Source organism: Vidua chalybeata, chromosome 25, assembly GCF_026979565.1.
Source record: "Vidua chalybeata isolate OUT-0048 chromosome 25, bVidCha1 merged haplotype, whole genome shotgun sequence".
In the NCBI taxonomy this organism is placed as follows: Eukaryota; Metazoa; Chordata; class Aves; order Passeriformes; family Viduidae; genus Vidua; species Vidua chalybeata.
In genome coordinates, this window is record NC_071554.1 from 4,768,472 (window position 1) to 4,795,249 (window position 26,778).

General features: G+C 50.9%; 2 protein-coding genes across 10 annotated transcripts in view; one reads left to right on the top strand and one right to left on the bottom strand.

The window, feature by feature from the left end:
* The first annotated feature begins 2,188 nt into the window (after positions 1-2,188).
* On the top strand, positions 2,189-19,223 carry CTPS1 (CTP synthase 1). The gene is made up of 19 exons (XM_053964681.1): positions 2,189-2,265; positions 2,539-2,715; positions 3,069-3,239; positions 3,875-3,975; positions 5,098-5,214; positions 5,859-5,942; positions 6,189-6,269; positions 7,905-8,056; positions 9,540-9,672; positions 11,078-11,166; positions 11,963-12,057; positions 12,581-12,643; positions 13,420-13,463; positions 14,201-14,297; positions 14,537-14,592; positions 14,677-14,773; positions 15,047-15,191; positions 16,175-16,266; positions 17,620-19,223. Exons 2-18 carry the CDS (start codon positions 2,550-2,552, stop codon positions 16,257-16,259), a joined length of 1,776 nt encoding a protein of 591 aa, XP_053820656.1. The 5' UTR covers positions 2,189-2,265; positions 2,539-2,549; the 3' UTR covers positions 16,260-16,266; positions 17,620-19,223.
* Positions 19,224-19,896: 673 nt separating this feature from the next.
* Positions 19,897-26,778, bottom strand: part of SCMH1 (Scm polycomb group protein homolog 1) — a 60,869-nt gene continuing 53,987 nt past the window's right edge. For 8 of the 9 annotated variants that reach the window (XM_053964597.1, XM_053964599.1, XM_053964598.1 and 5 more), the window contains 3 exons: positions 24,972-25,175; positions 23,816-23,958; positions 19,897-21,759 (listed from right to left, as the gene is read on the bottom strand). In XM_053964597.1, the coding sequence (XP_053820572.1) occupies positions 21,634-21,759; positions 23,816-23,958; positions 24,972-25,175 (473 nt within the window). In that variant the 3' untranslated portion in view covers positions 19,897-21,633. The remainder of the gene's footprint in view (positions 21,760-23,815; positions 23,959-24,971; positions 25,176-26,778) is intronic. The other variant, XM_053964602.1, reaches the window with a different exon arrangement.

Genomic DNA, 26,778 nt, shown 5'->3' on the forward strand with positions numbered 1-26,778 from the left:
CTGCCACCTGGGGCATGTGCAGGGCATTTGGAGTAGGCATCAGTGAGAAGAGCAAGAGCTGACAGCCACCCAACATGACGTGAGTGAGAAGGTGCTAAGTGTACATATCAGACACCTGTGGTGATAAGCAGCGCTGGTAACAATAAAGACAATAAAGTGTTTTCTCTGCAATGCTGCAGAGAAACACCAGAAACACCCCACCAGTGTGGGGTGGCAGCCAGCCCACACTGCAGACCCCACGGGGTCTGCAAGCTCCTGGATATCCTGTCAGGAACACTCCAGTGCGGGGCCACCTTTAGCCACTTCTTTCACTGGTCACAGAGAAAAGAGTCACTGCCTGGAAATGGTATCTCAGTCTCAAAATCTTGTTGCAACAGGTCATCCTGTCACCTTCAGGAGGGACCATGTAAGAGGAGGCTGTCAATGTCCTGACTGGAATAACTGCATCTATATATATCATGCATATAATTTATGATCACTGTCATCAATATTATATACATGTAACATCACAATAAGCCTTTCCCTGTACAAATAGGCCCCTAAACTGCAAGGAAGTTCAAGTGAGTGTTTCGGGATTCCACTCTATTCATTCCTTGCATAATCCCCGTAACACATTAACATTCCCCAGAGGTATGCCAGTCCTCCCAGCAATGTTTTCCAGTTAAACTGTTTTGTTGTAAATCAAATCCTGTTAAATAAACAGAGCAGATCCATTTCATCTCATTTCACTTTTCTGAAAGGGAAATATTCAGCCTGTATTTTACTGAGAGCTGAGAACAAGGCACTGCAAGGGCAAAACTTACTGAGGGCAAAATTAAGGGTGAAACACACGTACCCACACACACCTTCACCCACTTCTGCAAAAAGCAGGTGTAATTTTGCATAACTTGAGATATTTGTGATCTGACTTTTCTGGGTCACTGTTATTCCACACCATTTAATGTTCACAATAGCTTCCACTGAGTGCAGTTCTCTCCTGAGCACCACGGGATGTCCAACCCCTGAGGCCTTTAATGAGGCACTGAGAAAAGGATTTGTGTGTGCTGAAGTTAATGCTCACATCGAGGTTACACACATCTCCACAAGAATGGACTTCCCTTGAGCTACAAGACACGTGTCTTGTGCCTCACTCATGAAATGGGAAAAGCTGGGCTGTCTAAAGGCAGTCCTGGGAGAGCTCAGCCTCCCTGTGCCTTATCAGGATGTGCCACCAGGCAGTGACAGTGACAGCCCGAGCACACACAGCCCTTGCCTGCTGTCACCCACCTCACTGCCACCAGACCCTTGGCCACCATTCTGCAGAAAAGGTGCTGGAAATGTTTTTTTTTTTTTTTTTTTTTTTTTTTTTAAATTTTCCCACTTAGGAGCTACTAATAGTACACCAGAAAACAAGAAGAGTCCTTTGTGGAGGAACATATCAACATGGCCAGGTAATCCTGAATGCTTCCTCCAAGAGGGCAGCAGGCACGGCACTCCTGTGCACTCAGTGCAGGGTCACCCTGTGCCAGCAGCGAGGGGACAGCCCCAGCCCAGGGGAGGCAAAGAGACATCTCTGCCCACAGAGCTATCAACACCCAGGGCACATGTCCAGGAGGAAATGTGCTGGCAGGACACACGGACACCAGAAAATGAGAGCAACACTGAGAGAATCCACCTCTAGTGCAGCTGAGGGAGCTGGGAAGGGGCTCAGCCTGGAGAAAAGGAGGCTCAGGGGGGACCTTGTGGCTCTGCACAGCTCCTGCCAGGAGGGGACAGCTGGGGGGGGGTCGGGCTCTGCTCCAGGGAACAGGGACAGGAGGAGAGGGAACGGCCTCAGGCTGGGCCAGGGCAGGCGCAGGGTGGACAGTGGGAATTTCTTCACTGAAAGATTGTCCTGGCCTAGACTGCTCAGGGCAGCGGTGGAGCCCCTATCCCTGGAAGCGTTCCAGAAAGGTGTGGATGTGGCACTTGGGGACATGGTGAGCAGGTGTTAGTAAGGGCCTTTCCCGCCCTCGTTCACCCCGCTATCCCAAGAGCGCTCCCGCTCTCCGTGAGGCGCTGAGGGGCGGGGCTGGGCAGAGGGCGGGGCTATCCCGGCTCCGGCCACGCCCCCGCCCTCAGGCTCTGGGCCCGCCCCCCGGTCCGCCCCGCCCCGCGCAGGCGCAGAGGCGCAGCCGGGCCTCATGCGGTTCCCAGCCGAGCCGGCCGGGAGCGGCGCCGCGCGCGCTCCGCACCTCCCGCCCGCTCCCCCCGCGCGCGCGCTGTCGGCGCGCCCGGCGGCCCCAGGTGAGGGCGGCGGGCGGGACCATCCGCGCGGCGCCGGGGGGGGCGGTGGGAGCGGGCGGGCGGTAGAGAGGGAACACGCGGGCCCGGCGGCGCGGCCACGCGGGCGGCTCGCGGCGGAGGCGGGAGTTCGCGGCGGGAGGAGCGGGCAGGGCACCGGCCCTCAGCGGCGGGCGGGGAGCGGCCCGCGGGCCGCTGTCAGGAATGGCAGCGCCCGGGGCGCGTCCCGCTCGCAGAGCCCGCGCTGAGGCGGTGCCGGTGTCTTGTCGCGTCCAGGCGCGGGGCAGATGAAGTACATCCTGGTCACGGGCGGGGTGATCTCGGGCATCGGCAAGGGGATCATCGCCAGCAGCATCGGCACCATCCTCAAGTCCTGCGGGCTGCATGTCACCTCCATCAAGATCGACCCCTACATCAACATCGACGCCGGCACCTTCTCCCCGTACGAGCACGGTGAGTGCCCCGCGTGCTCGGTGTCCGGGTCTGCCGTGGGGCGCCGGGGCTGTCTCGGCTTGCCGTGAATCAGCTCCTTTGTACGAGCCTCTGTGCCTGGTGCTGAGCCTGCCAGCGCTGCGGCCCGGCTGGTGGGGCTGCTGTGCCCGCGGCACAGATGTGCTCTGGCCTGTTCTTGCTGCTGCCTCAAGGGGTTCAGTCCCCCCCTCTGCGCTGGTCCTCTCGGTTACAGGAGGCTTTTAGTTCTGCTCGCCACTCCTAAACTTACTGTGGCAGTCAGGAAAGGAGTTTCCTTACGTTGAATTCTTCCACGTGCCTGACACGTGTGCTTGTGTGTGTTTCTGTGCCTGCAGGAGAGGTGTTTGTGCTGGATGATGGAGGGGAAGTGGACCTGGACCTCGGGAACTACGAGCGCTTCCTCGATATCCGACTCACCAAAGACAACAACCTGACCACGGGGAAGATCTACCAGTATGTCATTAACAAGGAGAGGAAGGGAGATTATCTTGGCAAAACGGTCCAAGGTGATGCAAAACTTCTTTCCTGGTGCTTAGAAGTGCATTCTGTATTTCAGTCCTGGCTGGATGCTTTTGCCTTTCATCTTTGCTTGAGGCTCTGCACCATCCTGCTTGTTTTTGGACTGTGCTGGGCTTGGGTCCAGCTGTCTAATGTACCCAGTGATAAATGTGAACAGAATTCAGACTAATACACTTTGGGGTTGTTTGTTAGCTGGTTAAAGTGGTAAATGCTTTTGTTAACTCATGTCATTAGAAAACCCAAAGAATTTGTGAGTATCAGATCTGTCCATTTCCTTTTCAACCACTCTCCACAGGTGGTTGACATTAGACTTTTACAGACAGTTAAAAACCGAGTAACTTTCTCTGCTTAGAGCAAAGAACAGTTTGTGCTTGAATCTTTCAGCTTAAAGGAAATGTTGCTTACGTGTGTTTAAATTAAAGCAGGGTTCAATTTCCTGCCAAGGCACTTGAAAATCACAGCCAAGAATAATCACTTCAAAAATGCATAGTTCTTTAAAGACTAAAATTCCTGCTCAAGCCATATGGGAAGCTGGCTAGTGACTGTCAATAATTTGCTCTCTAATGAGTTAAGAGGGAGAAACGTGTGGGGGCTTTAACCCTTGCCTGGGTTTCTTTTCCAGTTGTTCCCCACATCACAGATGCCATACAGGAATGGGTAATGAGGCAGGCACAGATTCCCGTGGATGAAGATGGCATTGAACCCCAAGTTTGTGTGATTGAGGTTTGTAACTTTTAAAAACTAGGTAGTTTTGTTTCTTGTATGCAGTATGGGTTAAAAATTCCCTTGTTAACTTCACTTACTCTATAATTTTTGAATTGCAGCCTGCAGCTGCCTCATGAGGGGCAGCCCCACAGGACCCCAGGGAACTGCTGGAGCTGTGTCAGGGGAGATCTGGGCTGCAGCTCAGGGAAAGGTTCTTCCCCCAGAGGGTGCTGGCACTGCCCAGGCTGCCCAGGGAATGGGCACGGCCCTGAGGCTGCCAGAGCTCCAGGGATGCCCAGGGTGGGGTTGTTGGGGTGTCAGGGAAAGGACAGGGGCTGCACTTGGTGGATCCCTTCCAGCTCAGGATATTCTGTGAATCAACCTACAGAATGAATTTTTTAGCTCTTGTAACTCAATATGCCAGTCTGAGTTAATTGTGCTGTGCCCTCTTCTTGGTGCGTGGAGGGAGGGGAGGTAAATCCCCTCTGGGATCAGTTGTCTTTCTTCCTCCGAGTGACCAGTTCAAGCACAGATATGCGACAGGGAATGGCACAAGTTAGTGGTGGCAGTTCTCAGCATGTTCATGGAACATTCTGCTGCCAGAAGGAGATGGAGCAGGGCAAAGGCTCTGACACTGCTGAGCTGGCTGCTGGGATATGCTAACACAGGAGAGGGAGCTTGTCACAGAGCCCGGGTCATGGTGACTTGGACTCTGCCTGCAGCTTGGGTGCCAATTTCTGTGCCAGGATCAAAGCCGAGATCTCAAGTACCAAGGAGGCACTGTCTGACAGGGCCTGGGAGGCTCCAAGTATAGTCTTGCATCTGTTCCTGCATGTGTCCACTCTGTATAGTTCCTAAAACTTAACAGAAATTTTGCTTCTCAGTGCCACCTAATGTTCATAAATCATAATTTTCACATCTAAGTCTTTTCTCTGAATAGAAAATAGAAGTCAAGCTGATGTCTCTGGAGAGGTGCTGCCCATAGGGGAAGCTGGTTTTCTTGTGGCTTTTTGATTTGTAGGGAAATTATGTACCTGGAGTACCTGGAGTAGATTGTTAGGTATATTTTCATGTCTCTAGTGTACACCTCAGGTGCTGTTTTGGCAGTAGCTGTAATTGCCAGTGTCTGTGTGTTGCCAGCTCGGGGGCACCGTGGGTGACATCGAGAGCATGCCTTTCATTGAGGCCTTCCGCCAGTTCCAGTTCAAAGCCAAAAGAGAGAATTTCTGTAACATTCACGTCAGTCTGGTTCCCCAGGTAAGGACCCAAAACATACTGGTGGTCAGAGGCTTCCTCAGTCCAAAATTTCCTAAATAGGTGTTTCTGAAATGCTGTATCTCTAAGTGCTGTTACTTTTGTATTTCTGTGTATATGTAAACTTCTGGCAGAAATGCAGAGATTATATGCTTATGTATTTAAAAAGTTTTACAGGAATTGAACAAGAATTCTTCAAAGGGTGTAAACGTGTAATAAACGCTTGGGAGTTGCAGAAATGCAGCATGAGTATCCCTTGTGTCAGACTGAACTGGATTTGACAGAGCAAATTGATAATTATGGAGTGCAGATCAGTCTTTGTTCTCTTTTCCTTTTTCCCATTCTGTCCAGGCCAGGTGATTTATAGAGAAAAAACAGAAATACAGAACATCAGGTATTTGGAGGGAGCTGTGGATAAACCTTAGGCTCTCTGTCCCTCTCCTTCCTGCACTCCAGGGGGCACGTTGGAACTTGGGTTCCTGCTGTTGCTTTCAGTCCTGGGGATTAAAATGGGCTACGTGAGGTTCATGTGAATTGTCCAAGAACTGAGTCAAAAGTTTTTATGAGATGTCTGAGACTCCTGATTAACCTGCTGAATCATTGCTGCTTATCACAATCTGATGCACCAACTGCTCTTCTCTGACCAGCCAAGCTCGACAGGGGAGCAGAAGACCAAACCCACCCAGAACAGTGTTCGTGAGCTCAGAGGTCTCGGGCTCTCTCCAGATCTGGTAAGGTTTGTGTTGCATGGCTTTGAATGTAAAAATCTGGCATGTTGCAACAGCAGTCTTGTCTAAGTAATGCTTAATTTGAGAGCTCTTGTATAGTGGTGATAAATAAGGAAAAGAAATGGAGTTGTGGGGTTTTTTTCTCAAATCACAGAGACTGCACAAAGACAGCTCTTTTTAGAGGTTTGTTTTATGAATGCCTGAGTGTTTCTGTTTGGCATCACAACCCTCATGTTGTTGCTCTGTTAGATTGTTTGCAGGTGCTCCACTCCACTGGATACCTCAGTAAAAGAAAAGATTTCCATGTTCTGTCATGTTGAACCAGAACAGGTAAGGATTGCTGTCTGTGCTTCCTTGCAGTAAATACTGGAGGTGTTTGTCAGATGCTGAGGGGAGTTTTGTGTAGTGCAGCAGTTCTAGCTCTGTGTTTTGGTAGCTGCATAATTCATTTGCTGCTTTGTCTTACCTCTCTTCCTGATACATGTTACTAAATCAATTCTTTTTGTGCCAGCACTCAGGTTTTCTTGTAAGGTGATTGGTGTAAGCTTAGAGGATTCTATGGTATCCAAGGTGATTTCTGAATCACTGTTTTGACCTTAATTACAGTTCCACATTCCTTCTGTGAACATAGAAGAATGAAATTTTCCAGTATTTAGAGGTGAAAACATTACCTTAAATTAGTTGTAAAGGATATATGACTGTACTTCATACACTGCTCTTTTCACAATATTATTCTTCTGTCCACAAATTCTTGAAGAGAGATTTCACAGGGAGGTTGAAATGGTGTTTGGGAGAAGCATTGCATCACTTGAAGGTTGTGATATGCACAAATTCCATTTTTGCATGATTCTTTCTATACTGAGACTTGTAACACATTCTAAGGTGGACCTTGGAAAATAGTCAAAAGTATGTAGACTGAGTTTTAGCACTTTCCAATCCAGCTGGAGCTGGAAAACGTTGTCTTTTTGTGAAAGACTCAGTATAACTTTGCAATCCCAGGTTCTGTCAAGTAATTTTTATTAATCTGTTCTACAGCAAGACCAAACTTGAGTCCTGCAATTTCAAGCACTGCACTGTTGGCAATAATGTTGATGTGTCATCAGTAAAATATCTATCTCTTGTTGGCTAGGAATTCAAAATAAGTTGGCTCTTGTCCCTTTCCAGGAAGTTTAATGCAGTTCTATGTAGTTGTTGCTCTGACTGCTGTTGCACTTGGATTGAGAAGTGAACAGCACTGAGGGTAAAAGAAGATGTGCAGCCAAGGAGGTTTGACTGGTGCAGTACTGAATTCTGCTTTCATTTGAGTCAGTTGAAATGAGGATTTCAAAAAGTTTTGCCAGTGTGTTTTGGATCCTTAAAGTACAGGTTCATTATTAATGGACAGGTGACAGTTGTTCTGAGCCATCTTTTCCCATTTCAGTGAACTGGAACTGTTGATATAGATTTTCCTCATTGACCTAAGAATTCTTTTCTCCTAATTGTGTAATCTCAAATTTGATGAGGGGCACCCTGTAAAGTGTATGGGGGTCACAGATTTCCCTGTGTTTCACTCAGACTGGGAGCCCTGGTTAGGAAGGAGGAAGCTGTGCCTGTGGCAGTTTGACTGTAGCTGCACTTGGGATTCTGTATCACAGGAGTCTCTCTGGAGTGTTCTTTGAACTTTGCTGAGTGCTGCTCACGTAATGTGCTGGGCAGCTGACTCTCCTGCTGCTGGGTTACTGCGTTATGGCCCTTCCCAAGGGGCTCCAGGGAGCACTAATGCCTTGGAAGTGCTGAAGAATGGCTTTTTCAAGCATAAGGAAACCAGTATTAAGCTACTGATACGTTATTCAACACGTTATTGCCCGGAAGTCTAGGTGGTCATATGGTTTTCTGCTAGGGACAGGAACTCTGAATAGCTGAGTAAAAATGATTGTACAGGCACTGGATGGCTGTGTTTTAATGGCACCCTTATTTTATGAACAGGTCATTTGTGTTCATGATGTCTCCTCTATCTACCGGGTTCCTCTGCTGTTGGAGGAGCAGGGAGTTGTGGATTACTTCAGGCACAGGCTGGACCTTCCCATCGAGAGGCAGCCCAGGAGGATGCTGATGAAGTGGAAGGAGATGGCTGACAGGTGAGCTGCACTGCTGGGCACACTGCAGCACACTTCAGGATTTCTTTTCTTGGGTTGTTGGTAGTTTGAGATGATGAGTGTTATTTCTTATTCCTCAAGTGTTCTTAGATGTTCACATTGGTTTTTTTTCTTTTGCTCAGAGCCCCTTCCAAACTTTGAGTGTTTCCAAGGTGGGGAATCCACAGCTGCTGTAGATGATCTGTGCCAGTGCCTCACCACTGTCATTGTACAAAATTTCATCCTTCTATCTAGCCTAAATCCCCCCTATTTTAGATTAAAACCATCACCACTTGTCTGGGCACAACAGACCCTCCTAAAAAGTCTGTCCTCATGTTTCACATAAATCCTCTTACTGGAAGGCTGCCATAAGGTCTCCCTGGAGCTTTTTCTTCTTCAGGCTGAGCCACCCCAATTCCCTCAGCCTTTCTCCATAAAATCCTGTGAGATAAGCTTAGTGAGATCCTTATCTTATGTTAGAAGTGTACTGTCTGAGTCAAACTCAGCTTCAAGTAATTAAAAGCTGGACAGCTCTGCCCTCCCTTTTTATTACAAAACCTCTCAGTAACATTACAAAGTGTTGAAATCCTTTTGTAGCTATATGGAGATGTCAGGAGTGTCAAAGAATATCTTTGGGAGTGCTTTCAGGCAAGTGAGACAAGTGCTAGGTACCTGTTCTGAGACTCCTTGGACACTGGGGCTTTTTCATGTGAGGAATAGACTCACAAGAGAAATAGAGAAATGGGGAAAATAGTCTTTTCAGAAAGGGCTTGAACGTCAGCTGAAGCCTTAAATATTTTTGTTCTTACAAGAAATTAATTTTCAAGATCTGGATGCTTTCCTTGATTTCTGTGCCTGACAGAAGCCAGCCCTGTCAATAACATTTCCTTATGATGGGGAATGCCCTTGTCACCAGCTGGGCTGAAGGTATTTAGCAATTCTGAGAGAAACTTTAAAAAAACTCTTGGCTGTGGCCAGGAATGCTGTGTGAGTCCTGTGCTGCCAGGTGCTGGGGATTGAAAGTGGAGGCAGCACAGCCTTAGGACTGCAGAAATGCTTTCTGTGTTTGTAGCTGCTGATACAAGCTCAGCAGCAATGTGGGAAGATACTGTGCAGTACAAACATACACCAAGCTGTGCTTTGATCCTCTCCTAGGAGTTCACTGCAGCCTTTGAATCTAATACAGCTTCCTGAAAAGGCAGTTTGGATCTGCTCAGAATGGCTTTTCATCATCAGGAGAGATGAGTTAATTTGTATGTGGCTTTCTGCAACTGTTTTCCTCAGTCATTGTTCTGGTTTTGATCTTGCTTTGATGATCCTAAATCATAATTATAATAAAAGGTCACTCTTCCAAAGACGTCAGCTCTGTTGGACACACTTAGGAGAACATAGCTGTTTGTTCCTCGGAAAGCTGAACAGAATGGAAGTGACTCCCATCCCTCTCCTGTTTCTGCTGGAATAACCTGTGTGTTCTGGTGTTCTGCAGGTACGACCGTCTGCTTGAAACATGCTCCATTGCACTGGTGGGCAAATACACCAAGTTTTCTGACTCCTATGCATCTGTCATCAAAGCCCTGGAGCACTCTGCCCTGGCCATCAACCACAAACTTGACATTAAGGTAGGGATGGGTCTGTGTGTGGGGAAAAATCTCCACCCATCCCACTTCCACCTGCAGTGCTGCCCATCCTAATTCAGATTTTCACAAACCCATAGACAGAAAGGGAGAAGTGATTCAGCCAATGAACTTCCAAATTATTCTTGCATCAAGACAGCTGTTTTGATTATAACAGCATTAAAACAGCTGTTATCAGGCCTAAACCAGCTTCAGAGCAAACCAGCCTCTCCTCCTGTGAGCTGCAGTGGCTGGAAACTCCTCAGTGCTCAGTGTTGTGTGCTGAGCTGTGACAGTAGTGGATGGATTGGAGGGGGGCACTCTCTGCTTTCATTTCTCTAACACTTGTTGCAAATGATTCTTTTTGGGGGTTGCTGCTGTTAACCTTGTGGTACTCTGGTTTTATGATGCTCCTGCCTCAGGCTTTATTGAGGTTTTCATGCTGGTTTGGATGCACAGATGCTTTCAGGGGTCTTGGTCATAGGTGAATGCTCTGAAGAGGGGAAATATGTACCTGTTGCTAGAAATTTTATTTTCATTTCAATAGACTTCTAAATGTCCAGCAGTCCCATGATGCCAGTGAGTCATGGAAATAGGTGGTTGCTTTTTAACAGTACTGATCTAGGTTAGGGTTTCCTTTCAACTTCCAGAATCAGTAGAGGTGAAAATAAGAAAAACAAGTCAGGTAAAGTGCAGACCCTGCACGTGCATCTGTGGGTATTCCCTGGCACAGCTGTGTCTGAGTGGCTCAGAAGTGAAGTGAGCTCTGTGAGCCTTGTGCAGGGAGGTCTCGTGCTGAAGAACTGATTGGTAGTTTTGCAACTTCCAAAAAACAAACAAAAAGACAAAATGGTTCCTTAAAAGGGTTAGCAGCCTGCCAGAACATCCAGAAGTTCAGAGGTACTGGAATGCTGGAGATGAGAAAATGGAAAAATTGCAGGGTTTTTTTCCATTGTCATAACACCCTTTAATTACAGCAGCCCGCGTTTCACCATAGCCTATTTCTTCTGCAATGCCTCTTGAAGGAGATGTTTATTTGATGAGAGAGGAATAATTTTTTTCCCCTCTCTCTGTGGTGATTTGTGTCTGCACAGCCCCATGTTCCCACCTTGCATTAACACCTCACATTGAACAGTACAGGCTGGGGCTCAGGGACTTGGTGTAAGTCACAGCAGTGCTGCAGGGAGGGGAGGACAGAGAAATCATGGCTTCTGTTTGTGCACCAAGAGCAGGGTGGTGAGGAAAGGAGTTTTGTTGGCTAACAGATGGGAAATCAGCCCAGAAAACCCTTAGGAAACAAACCCAGAGCTGTCCAGGAGGAATGATGGTGTCTTAATTTAATGAGAATTCAGGAGGTCCTGTACACTCTTGTGGCAATATCTCATCATCCTTTTCTTGGATTTCTTCCCAGTACATTGACTCTGCTGACTTGGAGCCAGACACTCTGCAGGAGGAGCCTGTCAGGTACCACGAGGCGTGGCAGAAGCTCTGTGGTGCTGAGTAAGTTCTGCTGTGGCCCCTTCCTTGGAGAATGTCTGATAAACCTGTTTTCAGCACACTGACAAGGCCCCAAACACCTGTCAGGGGCATTTAGGATAAGGTGTTCAATGGAGGATTGTTAAATAAGTGAGGGAGGTGGGGGAAATGATCATGCTGGTGAGGATATGCACACCTGCATGATCAGGTGAAAACAGAGGAAATCAGGAGAAATGAAAGATTCTGGTGAAGGCTGTTAAAGCCACAGTGAGAATGGAAGGTGTAAATGGGGTAACAAGTTCTTCAGAAATAAAGTGTGAGAGGGGGAAAAGCATTAGTATGCAGAGGAGTGCCAAGAATTAGCACAAAAACAAGAACAAGTGGGGTCTGTTACCCCTCAGGGCAGCAGGATTTGAGTGAGAGCAGAAGAAAGAACCTCCTGCAGAGTTTGGTGTTAGGACAACCTGACACTGTATCCAGGGGTTTCCTCCAGCATGGGCCTGGCTGGGTGATGTGTTTGCAAACATGTTTGGTGTGAGTCTCACAGCACGAACCATTTCAGCATGGTAACCTATGATAGATTTGGGATCTCTCTTTGGGAAGGTAAAATTGGCATTTATGAAATATTTCCCCCTCTTTATGTGACAGCTCATGTGAAGTCATGTGGAAACTGCTGCAGCTAGGCTTTGCCACGTGGCTACTTCAGAGCCCTTTTCAGGGGAGAGGTCTTGCAAGGCCAAGATTTTATGGGAGGGAGGTGATTTGTGGGTGTGTGGTTTGGGGCAGCCATGCTGAATGGAATCTTTTCATCCTCGTGCAGTGGAGTTCTGGTTCCTGGTGGATTTGGTGTTCGAGGGACAGAAGGCAAAATTCAAGCTATTTCCTGGGCAAGGAAACAGAAAAAACCCTTTTTAGGTGAGAAACATGTTTCATCCATAAGAAGAAATAAAGGAAAGGAAGTTGAAAAACAGCCTAACTGGTGTGCAGCAGGAGTTCCCCTGATTTTCATTGGTGTCTGGGATGAGCAGTTTTGAAGGCAGTGATCTGTACTCAGCTGAGCAGGGAATGCAGCCTCACCCCTGGTTAGCTCTGAAGTGGTCAGAGTTGGCTGGGATGTGCTGAGAAGGAGTCTGTAATGAGGGGTCAGCAGTCTGGGGATGTTTCAGATCAGGCTGTGGTGATCTTGGCACCAAGAAATACGAGACTGCATTTCAGTGAAGTGTCTGTGGTGAGAGACTCAACTGGTGTATGAGCAGAGGGGATGGGAAAGGGAGGGAAGTAAAGCTTGTCAGGACTACAGACCCCTAAGTCCCAGTGAAAGATTTGCCTCATGAAGGTTTTCCTGTGACTCAGGATACTCTGTGAGGGTGTGTGTGCTTTGCAGCATGGGCAGAGGTCCTTGTCCTGACCTGATCCATGTCCTGCCTTTCCTCCACAGGAGTCTGTTTGGGAATGCAGTTGGCAGTGGTGGAGTTTGCTCGCAGTGTCCTTGGTTGGCAAGGTAATGGCATGAAACCCTTTCTGCCTTTGGTCATTTCTTGGGTTGCTTGAGTAATACCTGGGATTTTTTTAGGTACCTCTGATTTTAAATTTTTCATAGGTAGGTTTAATTTTTTACCTAGACCTGTAAAAATCTTCTGCTAATTCAAAGTAAAGAGAGCAATTTCCTTACCCTATTTAAATAAAAATCAATGGAGTAAGTTGTGCTTCTAATGACAGAAAGCTTCCTATTGCTCAACATGAGATTGTTAGCTCCTGAATGAAACACCTTGGCAGCTAAATTCCCACTGCAGCCAGTGGGAATAAACCCAAAAAGCAATTCAGCCAGCCAGCAGTTGCAGCTCCTTCAGTGAGGGGAGTTACCTTCTGAGCCCCACTACTTGGATTGAGCAGGTCCCTGTTAACAGAACTCCCTTCAGAGAGTGCTAAATTGAGTTCTCAGCCTGACTCTTTGATTCTCTCCAGTAATGAGGGTGGGGAAAAAGGAGTTTCTCAGACCATTCTGCTCCTTTCCCCCTCCCTGCCTTTATTTCTGTATTTGAAGCTGTTGAACGTGTGTTTTTCCTGAATGAGGGTGGGTTATCCTACAAGTGCAGCCTTTGAAATTGACACTGAACAGCGCTGGCAGCCCTGTTCCTGCTGCCTGGGGTGTTGTGTGCCTGAGGGGGGGCTCAGCAGAGCTGGGGATGAGGAGCAGCTGTCCCTGGGGCAGGTCCTGGAGGTGATGCCATGGTGTGAGCCACTCAGTGTTCCTGACTGCTGAACGTTACGTTGCAGATGCGAACTCAACAGAGTTTGACCCCAAAACTTCTCATCCAGTGGTGAGTTTATGGTGATTTACTTGTGATATCCTTACTTGACTTCCCTGCACATCCCTGGGCATGATTGCCAGGGGAAGCTGTGGCTGCCCCTGGATCCCCCAGAGTGCCCAAGGCCAGGTTGGACAGGACTTGGAGCAGCCTGGGACAGTGGAAGGTGTCCCTGCATGGCAGGGGTGGCACTGGATGAGCTTTAAGGTCCCTTCCAACTCGAACTGTTGTGTGATAGCTCCAGACAGATCTGAATTCCTGGGAGCATGTGTGAAAGGCTCTGTGTTTCTGGTCCAGGGTCTGCCATAATGATTGGCTTCTGCTGTAATTTAAAATGCTACTCAAAGTGAGGAAGTTATCAGAAAACAGCTTATGATGTTACTTATCAAAGAGTGAGCAATTGTGATTTGGGTTTTTCCATAAATTTGCTTGTTTGTTTAACATGCAGTTCAGTAAACAGCACAGTATTGGTGTGTGCAATCTGTGTAAACGCTGAGGCCATTTCCTCTGTGAAAGTTCCTGAATATCCACAAACCTCCCATATGTGCTGTGCAGCCTGTACTGAACAACTCAGCCAGCTAACCTAGTTCTCTTGGTCTGCCTTGTCAAGACAGTGTTCCCTGGGCTGGTTTCCTTGGTTTTTTTGCATGACTGTTGGTGGGATTTTTTTTTTTCCTTCTGTGTGTCAGAGTCTGCCTGTTACTGTTATTCTTTCCTGATTCTCATCTCCCTCTGAATGCTTTCCACAGGTCATAGACATGCCAGAACATAATCCTGGGCAAATGGGTGGGACAATGAGGCTTGGCAAGAGGAGGACACTTTTCCAAACCAAGAATTCAATCATGAGTAAGGCACTTCTTACCTCTTCTGGAAATGTTTCCTGGAATGGCTTGCATGTGTGTGGGATGGGGAAGTGAGGCCTGGGGATGTTGGAGCATCCTTGAATGGCAGGTGTTCACAGGCTGTTCTGGTGGGGAATGGGGATCAGGGAATTTGATCCCCTGCAGAAGTGGCAGATTCTGAAAGATGCTGACAAGTGAATGTGCTAAAAGCTGTGCTCTGAGAACATCTTCCTTCTGCTGCAGGGAAGCTGTATGGAGATCACGATTTCTTGGAAGAGAGACACAGACACAGATTTGAGGTAAAAATGCTCATGTAGGTATTGAACTTTCCTGTGTAATCCAGACACCAGAGATCATGGCTTGTCTTGCTCCTGGTTTTCTAGGTCAATCCAGAGCTGAAAAAGTGTTTTGAAGAGCAAGGTCTGAAGTTTGTGGGGCAGGATGAGGAGGGAGAGCGGATGGAAGTGGTTGAGCTGGAAGGTGAGTGCTTAAGCAGTTGGTTTGTGGGTGTGGGATGGACAAGGGAAAGTGTTGGAGGGTAATGGAGCAGGTTTTCATGGGGGATCCATTCAGACTGTCTCAATTCCATCCATAAAATGATGGTAAAAATAAAATCCCATGTTGCTCTCCATTTATGGACAAAAATGGAAATGATACTTCCATCATCAGGGATTCAACATAATCAGGATTTCACCTGCAACTCAGCCACAAGCTTGAGAGACTTGACATGAATGTTTTGTTTGTTCCTCTCAGAGCATCCTTTCTTTGTTGGTGTTCAGTATCACCCCGAGTTCCTCTCCAGGCCCATCAAGCCATCACCCCCATACTTTGGGCTCCTCCTGGCATCTGCAGGGAGACTCACCCACTACCTGCAGAAGGGCTGCAGGCTCTCCCCCAGGTGGGTTTAAGACTGTCCCAGTCAGAGCTGTCACAGAACAGTGCTGCTTCCAGCAGGATAACCCAGAGCATCCTCTTGGCACAGAGCTCCTGGGGATAACTGGTATTGCACCCCTCCTTCTTTCCACTCTTTTGAAAGCTTTTGAAATCTGGTGTGTTGAGGATGATTGTGGGGCCACAGAGCTGTCCTGCACAGAGGCCTTGGCTTCAGGGAGAGGAGATCTGCAGCCTTGTGCTGTGTCAGTCAGGGTCTTTGGGGAGACTGAGGTTGGGCCTGCTCTTTTATGTGACTGGAGACCTCATGGGCTTTTCCCGACATTCCTCAGACAAGTCCCACATACAGGCTGGTCCATAAGAAACTTGTTCCTGTTGCTGGTTTAAAGAACAGGCCCTGGTGGTTGCAGCCTTTTATTTATTTTTTTTTCTGACTTCAGTATTCTTTGTTTCAGTTTGGAAAGCAAGTGGTGTTTTGGGTGGATTTAATGGTGCAGTTACTTGGTGCTGCTGTTCCCCAGTGCCTGCAATTCCCTTTGGCACTCAGGACTGTGCAACAAACACTTGGTACAGACCTGTTCTCCTCCTCACAGAGGGATTGCTGAGTGCTGACAGGCACTAAACAAAAACCAGACCAAATGCAGAGGAGAATTAGCAGTGCCTGTGTCAAACCCAGGCAAATGCAATGCCAAAAGGAAAGTGTTGCTTTGTGGGCTGAGCTGCAGTGCAGCTGCACCACGGATTCCTGTGTTGGTGCCAACATCAGAGTGGTCAGGTGTGGTCCAGAAGAGTTTCATGTGTGAGGCACTCTCATTTCAGAGCCTCCAAGGATGGAGGGATATTTTAATTCTCTGCTTTTGCACATTTGAGTTTGAAATGGCTCCTCGCAGCAGAGGAGCTGAAGTTTTCCCTGTGCTGCAGCATCCCACATTAATTTTCTGTCCTTAAAGCACTTGTGCTCCCTTAACCCCAAATCTTTTACTCCTGCAGGGACACCTACAGTGACCGGAGTGGCAGCAGCTCTCCTGACCTAGAGATAACAGAACTGAAGTTCCCTTCAGCAAATCATGACTGATTTCCTGGTAATGTTTAATGATCTCAGCCTCTTCCTTTTGGAAAAAAATTCTTGGCCAGTCTTTGCTCCTGGCAACTGAGCAAAGAGTTATTTGGTAGAAAGACCAAAGAGTTATTTGGTAGAAAGACACCATGAGATGTGCTGGTGCTCACACATGTGTTCCAGCTGTGCTGGGGGCTGGGTGCTGCCTCTGTCTGTGCAACAGCTGGGGATGGGTGTCCCCTTAGTAAAGTGGCACACAATAAAATACAAACACAAACAGAGCAATTTGGGGTTAGATTCAGATAAAAGCACTAGTGGAGCACACCTGAAAATGAGGGCAGAGCTACACAAGGGGTTCCTGGGTTTAGGAAATTCAGTATTTTGCAGTCCCTCACTGTAGTAAAAGAATATCTTGGAAGTATCCACTGTGTCCACCTCCTGGGACAGCAGATCCTGTCAGACCTAGGGCTCAAGCTCTGCTCTGTAAGGGCTGCAGGTGTTACAGGATGTGAAAACTGGATGTACACAGTCCTGGAAAGGAGAAGACACTAAAGCCTGGCACTCAGACTGCACCAGCAAAACAGGCAGACTTTATAAATTTGCATTCTCCCTCTGTGCAGTGGGTGATCATGGATGTGACATGTGGCTGGTTTGTGTGGGGGTTTTGCAGGAGTTGGGCAGCACTGGCACACACCTGTGGGGTGACAGCAGGGCTCCACTGCCGAGTGCCAGGGCACTGAAGAGGTCCAGCCCTTCCTGCCCCTTCCCTTTGTGTTACTGACACTGCCAGAGTGACCTGCAGAGGGAAAGCAGGGTCAGCCCCAGTCTGTCACAGGAGTGCTCCCCAGCCCTGGGCACAGGACTGGGGCCAGATGTGATTGCTGGGTATTGGGCTGTTCCACAACACCCAAGAGCTGAATTCTCCCTGTAAATTTTGATCCTAAAGATACTCTGAACCTTGGTCTCCCTGACAGTATTCCCTGTGTTCTCTCATGTGGCAGGAGGTGGCTTGGAGGCTGTCCCCACATGAGGCAGCTGTGGGGAGGGTAGCAGTGTCCCTGGGACTTGTCTCAGCCCAGCTCTCTTAGGGCTGCAGCACAGTGAAAATGTTGCTTTGGTGCTGGCCATGGGCAGGGGTTCAGTCCTGGCTGAGCTGTGCTGTGTGCTGTGCTGTGTGGAAGGAGCTCGTGTCCAGGGGAGCAGTTCAGTGCCTTTGGAGGTGCCACAGTGCCCCTGTGAAGCTGGCAGACACCCCCGAGCTGGGCACAGGGCTCTGGCCAGGGCCCACGTGTCAGACTCTGCCTCCAGTGCTGTGCAGTTCCAGCCTCTGGCTCTTCCCTGTCAGTAATTCCTGCTCCTTTTCTCTCTCCCTCTCCAGGTGTGTCCTTGCTGCAGAGAGGAGTCTCCATTAGGTTTTCCAGGTGTTCTTACAGCAGTAGCTTTGACACCCTCAGCTTTGGGCTTTCCTAACTTAAGGGTTTATAATTTTTGTTCTATTTCCTCGGCTCTTCTGTCCTTCCTTTATTTTCTCTATAGATCTTGGTTATTTGTGGAGTAGAGCTCACAGAGGCCCCTCCAGACTTCCTTCAGTTGAAGGTCAAAGCAAACTGGGCTGTGGGATTTGCTGTGTTGAGGGGAATCCCTGCACTGGGAAGGACGTGTACCATGGGAGTGCTTGGCATCAGGGTGCCTTGGACACTGAGAGTGGAGTTGCTTTCTCCATTCTTTCTGCTCCCTCCTCAGTCTTTACTTACTGGTGAAATTATGGATGGCACAAGATTTTGGGGGCTGGCTTAGTGTCTGAGCTGGGCTGTGCTGCAGAGAGGGCTCTGGGCAGCTTCATGCAGCCTTTTTCATTTGGTTTGTGTTTTTTTTTTTTTTTCAGGGAAAGGGGGAAGGGGATGATTTCTGGTTTGTTTCTGGTTTTTTTTCAGTAGCATTTGCAAACCTTTGGCACTGGTGCTCTTGGTGCATTCATTGTCACTGAATTTGTAACCAGGAAGATCTTCCTGGAATAGTGTTACTCTGGAACATGCTCAGCTCTGGCTGACATGTCACTGCAGGGATGTGATTAACTGGGATCAGGTGGGGTGGCAGCAGAACAAAGCTGTCAGGGAAGCCCTGACCCCAGGGGTCCACATGAGCCCTCCCTGTGCTCCTGGAGCTGCTCCAGGGCCTGGGAAACTCCGACCCCTTGCATCAAGGGGGAGGTGAGAACAGAATGAACCACTGAACCACTTCCACTTCTGCCTTGAACTGTGTCCCTGGCCTGGGACACAGCAGCTCCTGGTGCTTTTTCGTGGATTTGAAGCAGAGCCTTTTGTTGCCTTTTTGTCCACATTGGAGCCGTGTCCTGGGCTCCTGCAATGAGAGCCCTTCCTCCTCCAAGGGCTGTGTCTGAGGGAGGGGCTCACCTCCCCTCGGTGTCACCTGCCTTGGGTGGTGGCTGTTGCTGTCCAGCTCTGTGGTGCTGAGGGGCTGAACTGCCTCAGGTCCCTGCCTGCTGCTGCCATGGAACACCCTGTGTTGGCCTTTGATTGAGGGGGAAGGAAGGAAGGAAAGCGTCTCCCTTGTCTGATATTGCACACTCAGACTTCAGCAGCTCTGTGGAATTTGGGAGAGCTGCACGGTCAGACCTGGCTGGGCCACAAAACCAAACCCTGTCCCTCCACAGTGATTTCCTCCCCAGCCCCCCTTGCTTTAGTCCTCAGTTGTTTTAAATATTCCCTGTTAAGCTGCTGTGAGCCCGGAGAGCTTCGAGCATTCCTCGTGTGCCAGTTCCAGCTGTTGTGCAGGAATTCTCGAGTTGCAGTGCTCTGCTGCTGCCCAGTCCTGCCCTGGCCTGGCTGTCCTGGGGCAGGGTGAGATCTTCCCTCAGCCGCAGCACAACTGTTTTTTTTTTTTTCTCCTGAAATACTTGTTTTGGCCAAAACCATGCAACTGACTCAGTCATTAAATGCTCATTTGTAACAAACTGAATAAGGAGCCCTGAGCCTGCTCTGTTCTTGCCTGCTTGGAGGGAGGGAAGGGAAGGACTGAAGCACAAAAATGCCCAATCTTGAATTAATCCCCTCTAAGCTAGCAAAAACTTGTGAGCTGTATTCACAGTGGGTTTGGATGTGGAGCTCCAAAGTCTGAAGTTATTGAGCTTCCTTCCAGCCCTGGAGAAACCTGGGGAGCCTGGGCTGAGCCTGCAGGTTTTGCAGGGCACAAAAGGGTTTCCAGTGCCTTTGAGCTGCCCCGGGAGGGTTTGTCCCACCCCGCTCCTCCACAGCTGGGAGTGTTTCTTGCCTGGTGTGGGACACGCAGGACCAGGCCCGTGGTCAGAGCTGTGTCCCTGGGTCATGGGGTGATGTGGGGCTGTCAGTGCCACCACTCTGCTCTCCCCAGAGCAGCCTCAGCCCTGGCTCTGGGTTCAGGAACAGCTCCCCTGGGACAAGTCCTGGGAGCACCCCCACCCAAGGGCACCCTGTGCTTCCCTGGGGTGCCTCAGGGAGGATAAGATGTGCCTTGGCCTCATGAATCAACCTCCAGCCCCATCCTGGCCCTGCTCTCCCTCCCCACCGGGGAGTCAGTCCTGGGGCAGCACCCACTGCCCTCCCTGTGCTCCCCCTGCGGCCAGAGCTCAGCCCGGCGCTGCCATCACTGCTCAAACTGCGGGGAGGAACTTGGTATCCTTTTATTTATAAACAAATCAACGTAAAATAAGTGCAGAGGAAAGCACTGGCTGACCCTGCCGGGGCTGGCTCACACCGAGGGGCCCCGTGAGCAGCCGGAGCCCCCAGCCCCAGGCCGGCAGCGCAGGCTGCGCTACAGGACAGAAAGCCATTTTGCCTTTTTATTACTTTGGGGTATTTTTCTTTTTTTTTTTTTTTTTTTTTTTTTTTTGCAACATTGCCCCTTAGGGGTAAACCTGACTCAGTGCAAGAGCCTGGAGGGTTGGTCACCACAGGGGCCCGTCCTGCTGCTGGCCAGGCCCTCGAGGCTGCAGGGAGGCTGTGAGCTGCAGCTCCAGATGCAGAGGGTGAGCTGAGCACAGGAGAAGGAAGTGCTTGGAGTGGAGATTCCGTCCCAGCCCTTTGGGCACTGCAGAGGAAGCATGCTGAGCTCTGTGTGTGGGCACACACTGGGGACCATCAGCCCTGTCCTGCCAGCCCTGTCCCAGCTCAGGCCAGGCTGGTGCCAGTGATGCTCTGGGGTCTGGGCAGCCCCGAGCTGGCAGCTGCTGTCCAGGGGACACTGCGGTGACACAGCTGGTGGCTCCACTCTGACACTCCTCGTGCAGCTGCAGAAACGTGTCTGGGACCACGGGAAGCACTCAAGTGCCATCAAAAATAAATACATTAAACTGCCTGAGACCAACAGGTGCCTCGGGAAGGGCAAAGCCCTCACAGGAAGAGCAATGCCGGGACAGGTCACCACTCTGGGATGCTCTGGCCAGACCCAAAACCCTCACACATGCTGAGCTGGGACAAACCACAACTCTAGAGGAGCAGGAGTGCCCCTGGGAAGACAAACCTTAGCAGCTCTGGCTAAAAATCAGCAAGAGTTGCGAGTTCAACACAGGTAGAAAAATCATCTCATCATTTGAAAGAGACAATTCCTTAGTAAAAAAAAAAAATTTCAAATTAAAAAAAAATAAAAAAAGGCGAGAAGGATCAGCCGAGTCCTGCAGCATCCAGGCAGCCTCCAACACCAGCCCAGGCCCATCTGTGCCAGGGGCACGGCAGGCCCAGCCCCGCTCCTCAGCTCTCCCAGCTCTCTCCATGCTCCCACACGGCCTCCCCAGTCTGGAATAAATATGAAGGCTTCCACCCTCGGCCCGGTGTGCCCAGCTGGAGCCAGGTCAGGAGCTGGGGGCAGGCAGAGCCGGGTGGATGGGCTCCCTCAGTTTGGAGACAGGGCTGGCTGGTCAAGGCTCTGAGCTCGCTGTGGTGCCACAGGGCTGAGGGCAGGCTGGGGGCACCGAGCCCCTTGAGGCTGGGCAGGCTCAGTGCCCGGGGGCTGCCCCACCAGGAGCGCTGAGCCACAGTGAGAGCAGGAGGAGCTGAGGCAATCACCCAGTCCCCAGGGGCACTGCCTGGAGCTGCTCCATCCCAGGGAAGCAGGACCGTGAGCTCACGGAGAAGTGCTGGCTGGGCAGCAGGGAAGAAACCCTCCGCTTCCAACGCCCACAGCTCGAGTCTGGTGCAAAGCCCAGCTGTGCCGGGCTCCTCCTGAGCACTGTCGGGGCCTGGCCGGGGCGGGCGGGGCCCCGAGGGCCGGGCCGGGCGTCGGGAGTGTCCGTCTGCTGCGGCGGAAGGGGGTGTGTGCATGCGAACCTGTCGGCAGGTGAGCGCGGGTGGGGCGGCCGGGAGCGGAGCTTCCAGGATCCATCCTGCCACGAGTCCTCTCAGAACTTGCCTTGCTTTAGCTTGTCGATGTGGTAAGTGAGCTTCAGGGCTGGCCCCAGCTTCAGCCCCATGTACTTCATCATCATGTCGCTCCGCAGCAAGAGCAGGGCTTTCCCGTCGATCTCCTGCAAGGATCAACGACAGTGCTTTTGATGGCACCTGGGAGCCCCAGCCCTGCCTGAGCCAGGCCGGCCCAAAATGCAACAGCAGGGCTGGGTGAGAGAGCCCTGCTCAGCTGGGCTCTCTCTGGGTGAGAGAGCAGCATCCCAGTATGGACATCCCAGCAGGGACATCCCAGCAAGGACATCCCAGTATGGACATCCCAGTATGGACATCTCAGCAAGGACATCCCAGTATGGACACCCCAGTATGGACATCCCAGTATGGACATCCCAGCATGGAGACCCCAGCAGGGACATCCCAGTATGGACATCCCAGTATGGACAGCACAGGTCCATACTGACCAGCCCCACATCCACCCTGCTGCAGCCCTGGACCCATGTGTGTGATGGGAATTCTGCTGGGTGATCAACATCCAGGAGCCATTTCCAGAGGGCCAGCACATCCTGAAGGGAGGTGGGGAGGAAGGAAAAGGGAGGTTTCCCTGACAGGGGAATGACAGAGGCAGTGGCAGTGCAGGGGAGCAATGGCTCACTCCAGGGCATTGTCATCCCAGGGCAGGAGAAATCTGGCAGAGGATGAGTTGATGGTGACAGCCCTGCTGTGACACACACAGCCCTGAAGTCATGGCTGAAGATGAGGTGAAGGAACAGATCCTGAAACCCAAAGAGCCTGTGCTCTGTGACTGGATATTAGGAAAATTTTTTCCCTGAAAGGGTGGTTAGGCACTGGCACAGGCTGAAATCACCATCCCTGAAGTGTTCAAAAAAACCATGTAGATGTGGCACTTGGGAAAATGGTTTAGTGGTGGCCTTGGCAGGGCTGAGGGAATGCTGGACTGTATGACCTCAGAGGGCTTTTCCAACCTGAATGATTCTGTGGTTCTATTTCTGGAGCTTCACAGCATATTCCCAGCCACTGGCAGAGAGTGGTAGAGCTCCTCATCCCCAGTGGGGCTGATTCCAACACAGCAGCTTTCAAAGCATCTGATGCTTTACAGCAGAGCCAGATGTGTCCCTCCTGATACTAAGGAGGGGATGGATCATGAAGCTTAGAATAACCAGAAAACAGCTTTGTTCTTGGCATTTACAAGTGGAAGTCTCCCAGTCCCATGCAGCACTCCTGTCTAAGACCCAGTCCAGAGCTTTGCACTGGACAGTTTTCCAAGAAGAAAACTGTAAGTGAAACTGGCTTGTAAGTGAAAAATAAAAGTCACAACCTCAAACAACAGAAAATCCTGTCCTAACGTCAATACTCAGTTGCTTTCAGGTTGGTGAGATCTCCAGGGATCTCCAGTTCCAGGTTTGATCTGTTTTCCCCTTCCACAGATGAAAACAAAGTTCTCCTCAGGACTGACAATCCAGGGCACTTCCGTCCCTTGGCAGCTTTTCATAATTAAAACAAATATTTCTCAATTACTGGTATTTCTAAAATAGAACAAATTAAAAAAAGAAGTGTTGGGTCAGGCCAGCCCAGAGCAGGACAGTGCTGGGTGTTTGCTTCCACTGCTCTTCATGAGCACCCCCAGAACATGGACTTTATGATAAGGCAGAGGGAACACAGCTCTTGCAGGGCTCAGGACACGCAGCTGCCAAACCTGTCTTGTAGCTGGAATGCTACAAACTCCACGCTGTGTCTGCAGCTGTTTTACACTTAAGAGATGTGCACAGGGACCAGAGCCTTATGAGACTCCCTGTTACAGGAGCTGAGCAGCAATGCACTCTGTGAATCCCACTTGGAATGTGTTTCTTGCCAGAAGAAATTTGCCACGAGCTGAGTATTAGACTCCAGGAGGAGCAGAGTTTGTGTTTTCAGCACCGAGACTCACTGCAGAGGCTCTGCATGCACCCAGGCGGCCCCCAAGGGGTTCTGATGAGGATCCAAGCCTGGACAGGACACGAGCAGGATTTATGAGGATCTTTTCATTAAGCACAAAACTCCATCTGGTCTGAAGTGCTGCCGTGTTCTGACTCTCGTGGATTTTGTTTGTGTGATTTGCCCCCTCCCAGATGTAACACGCCCCCAAACACACAGCCACTGTACAGGAACCGTGGCACTCACGTGTTTTCGGAAGAGGTCAGCGTGGGGGCCCAGCTGTGGGTCTGACTCACGGATGAACTGCATCACCTCCTCCACCGTCCAGGACGAGGGGTCACGGCTGCTGAGCTGGGAGGTGTCCCGGGAGCCGAGGTACCTGTCGGACCCTGGGGATGCCAGACAGCTCCGTTACTGGGGGTCCCTGGCACCGCCCCACGGTCGCTCCCCCTCAGTCCACCACTCAGCTCCTCTCCCACAGCAGGGCAGAGACACAGCAAGGGGCATGGCCCAGGTGTGCCCCAGATTTCTGTGGCGCAGGTCTGGCACCCCAGCCTTATTCCCTCTCCTTAGGCCTGACTTTTCAGGGCAGCCTTCTATACTGAGCCCTTGTCACCTCCCTCAAGCCCCACTCCCCTTGTTTGGCCCCAGCTCCCACTCCTCCCTGTCCATGGGCAGACACTTCCCACCTCAGCAGAACAGCCCCTGCCATTCCCACATCTCTCCCCATGCACGGTTCTTCCTCCCCTTCAACACCTTTAGCACATTTAACAAGGCAAAGCTGGTTTATGTTTTCACTGGCTGCATCTTCTGATGGACTGAACCCCCAGGTGACCTCCCACTGTCCAAAAGCACAGCCTGAGCTGGCACAAGTCCTGCTCCCAGCGTGCACAGGCCCTTGTCCCAGCTCTGCCTGAAAATATCTGGGGGAGGCACCAGCAGCCTGAGCTTTTCAGAGGCTCTTACTGATGCCATGCACCTAAAATGACACTATTTGTAACCCCATGTGCTGCAATGAGCAGTTCAGCTCTCCTGCCCCTCTTCCCTCATACAGACAAGTGCCACTCATGTATCTGACCATCCTCCCAGCCCCACCAGGCAACGTTCGACTACCCAGCCATTCCCAATCCATCCTTGAGGACTCAGACACCCAGTTATCACTTGGACACAGTTCAGCTCCTGCCTGTTCCTTTCTCTCCACTGACTTCCAGGTCCACCCAGTCACCAGCCAAAGTAGAAATGTCACCTGTCCACATGCCACCTGTGCCATCACACCTAACAGACTTGGTTGGCTGTGCAGAGCCCAGCCTCTGGCACTTGCTGAAGTTAGAAAGGTGTAACTGGAGTTAGAATAGCCCTTTATTGCCCAATTTACAGCTGCAGGGCTGTTCTGAGCTCTTACCCCCAGAGCTAGGCCTGCGCAGGGCAGAGGTGCTGCCCTGGCTGAGGCTAGAGGGCTGCTGCAGGTGCCTGTATCCTGGCAGGCGAAAGTCTCTGGAGCTCCTGCTGTGGCTGGATGAATTGACAGAGTTCAAGGCAGAGTCCATGGGGTCCAGGCGAGGCTCTAAGGGCCCTGGGAGGCCATCTCCCAGGACAAAGGTTTCACCTGGAATGCACCAAGCTGCAGTTAGTGCACCCGAACGCCACGGCCCCATGCTCCCGTGCGGGGCAGAGCCGCAGCAGCGCTCGCTGGGTCCGACCCCTGGCTGGTCTCTCCCCAGCACAGGGATCAAACCAGGCACTGCCAGAGCCCTGGGATTCACCAGCTGCTAATCTGCAAATGGTGTCACCATCTGCCAGTGCCAGTCCAAGCAGTGTAGTGACAATGGTCCCAGACTGGAGCAGCAGCTCCTTTTTTCAGCTACTCTGTTCAAGCCACCAGCAGCCCTGAGGCCTGACTGCCCTGGGCCCCTCTGTGGCCAAGGGGCACCGTGGGGTAGGGCAGGGCTGTCCCCTCTGAATGCCAACGGACACAGGACTCACAGACAGGCCTGAACAGGAAGGGGAGGAGATGCTCCCCAAGGGCTCACACACTGCACGTCCTCAGCATCAGCGTGCATGGAAGGCCCTGCTGTCTGGCACTGGGATGGCAGACACATGCAGAGCAGGAGGGAGCTGTGCCATCAGGGCCAGGCAATGCTCCCACACCGTGCTGGTCCTCTGGCCCCAAAAGCAACATGCTGGTGGCGAGCTGCTCATCCCTCCCGGCCTCCTGCTGGGCTCTTTTCCAGCCTAACCACATCAGAGGCCAACTCCCCATATGGAACATGCACAGCAGGGCCTGGGCCTCTAATATCCTCCCCAGGCAGGGTATCAGAGCAATGGTGGCTTCCTCACCTTCTCCAGAAATGCCCTGAATTTGCAGCTCTCCGTGGCACTACTGGGATGGAGGGGCTGAGGAGACTGTCCAGGGTGACAGGTTGCATTGGCTGAGGCAGCAAGATCTGCCTCTGCTGTTACACCGTGACAGCTCCATTGCAGGGCCACCTTTGCATGTTTTACTAAGGCACAACTGAGTCTCAGCCCAGGTGGTCCTTGTGCCTCTTGAGTCACCCTCAAATACCTGTGTTCCTTCTGATGAAACACCTGCCAAGGAGGGAAGCAGCCCCACAGCGAGGGGCGTTGCCTGTGCGCTGCCAGCACACATGGCTGGGAGCTGCAGCTCCTCCACCAGAATCTGAGGGGCCCTGAGGGCAGCTCACAGCCCTGAGCTGCTGCCACTCCAACACCACGGCAGCTGACATGGCTGAAGAAGCCTGAGCACTGGCCCTGGGTTTCGTCCCTGGCACTTCCCAGACTCCAGGAGCAGCAGGTGAGAGCCAGCACAGCAGTGCTGTGCTGAGCTGGGATCCTGGTGAGGGTGCAGGATTTGCAGCCTGTAAGACGCAGAAGCTGCTGAAATTTTCCCAAATTCCCTGCTGAGCTGATGCTGCCATGCTCCAGTGAAGGGAAGTGCAGCTTGCCAGAGCCTGAAGTGGTTCCCAAGTGCTGCAGACGTTGGGTACCATCGAGTGGGGCAGCCTCTCCTGGCTGGCTACACCTTATTTGCTCTGGTTTCTATTAACTGTGGCACTACTGTGAGAGCTGGGATCTTCTGGTCTCGTGTCCTGCTGCCTGTGTTTGAGCAGAGATCCAGAGGCCAGTTCAGCTGGTCGAGCCCTGACCTTCCAGGGCTTCACACTGTAAGGATATGGAATGGGAACAGCCTT

Coding starts and splice junctions, on each gene's coding strand:
- CTPS1 (XM_053964681.1), top strand. CDS start 2,550: ATGAAGTACATCCTGGTCACGGGCGGGGTGATCTCGGGCATCGGCAAG. Junction 2,716..3,068: donor CTTCTCCCCGTACGAGCACG/GTGAGTGCCCCG, acceptor CTGTGCCTGCAG/GAGAGGTGTTTGTGCTGGAT. Junction 14,774..15,046: donor GGAAGTGGTTGAGCTGGAAG/GTGAGTGCTTAA, acceptor TGTTCCTCTCAG/AGCATCCTTTCTTTGTTGGT.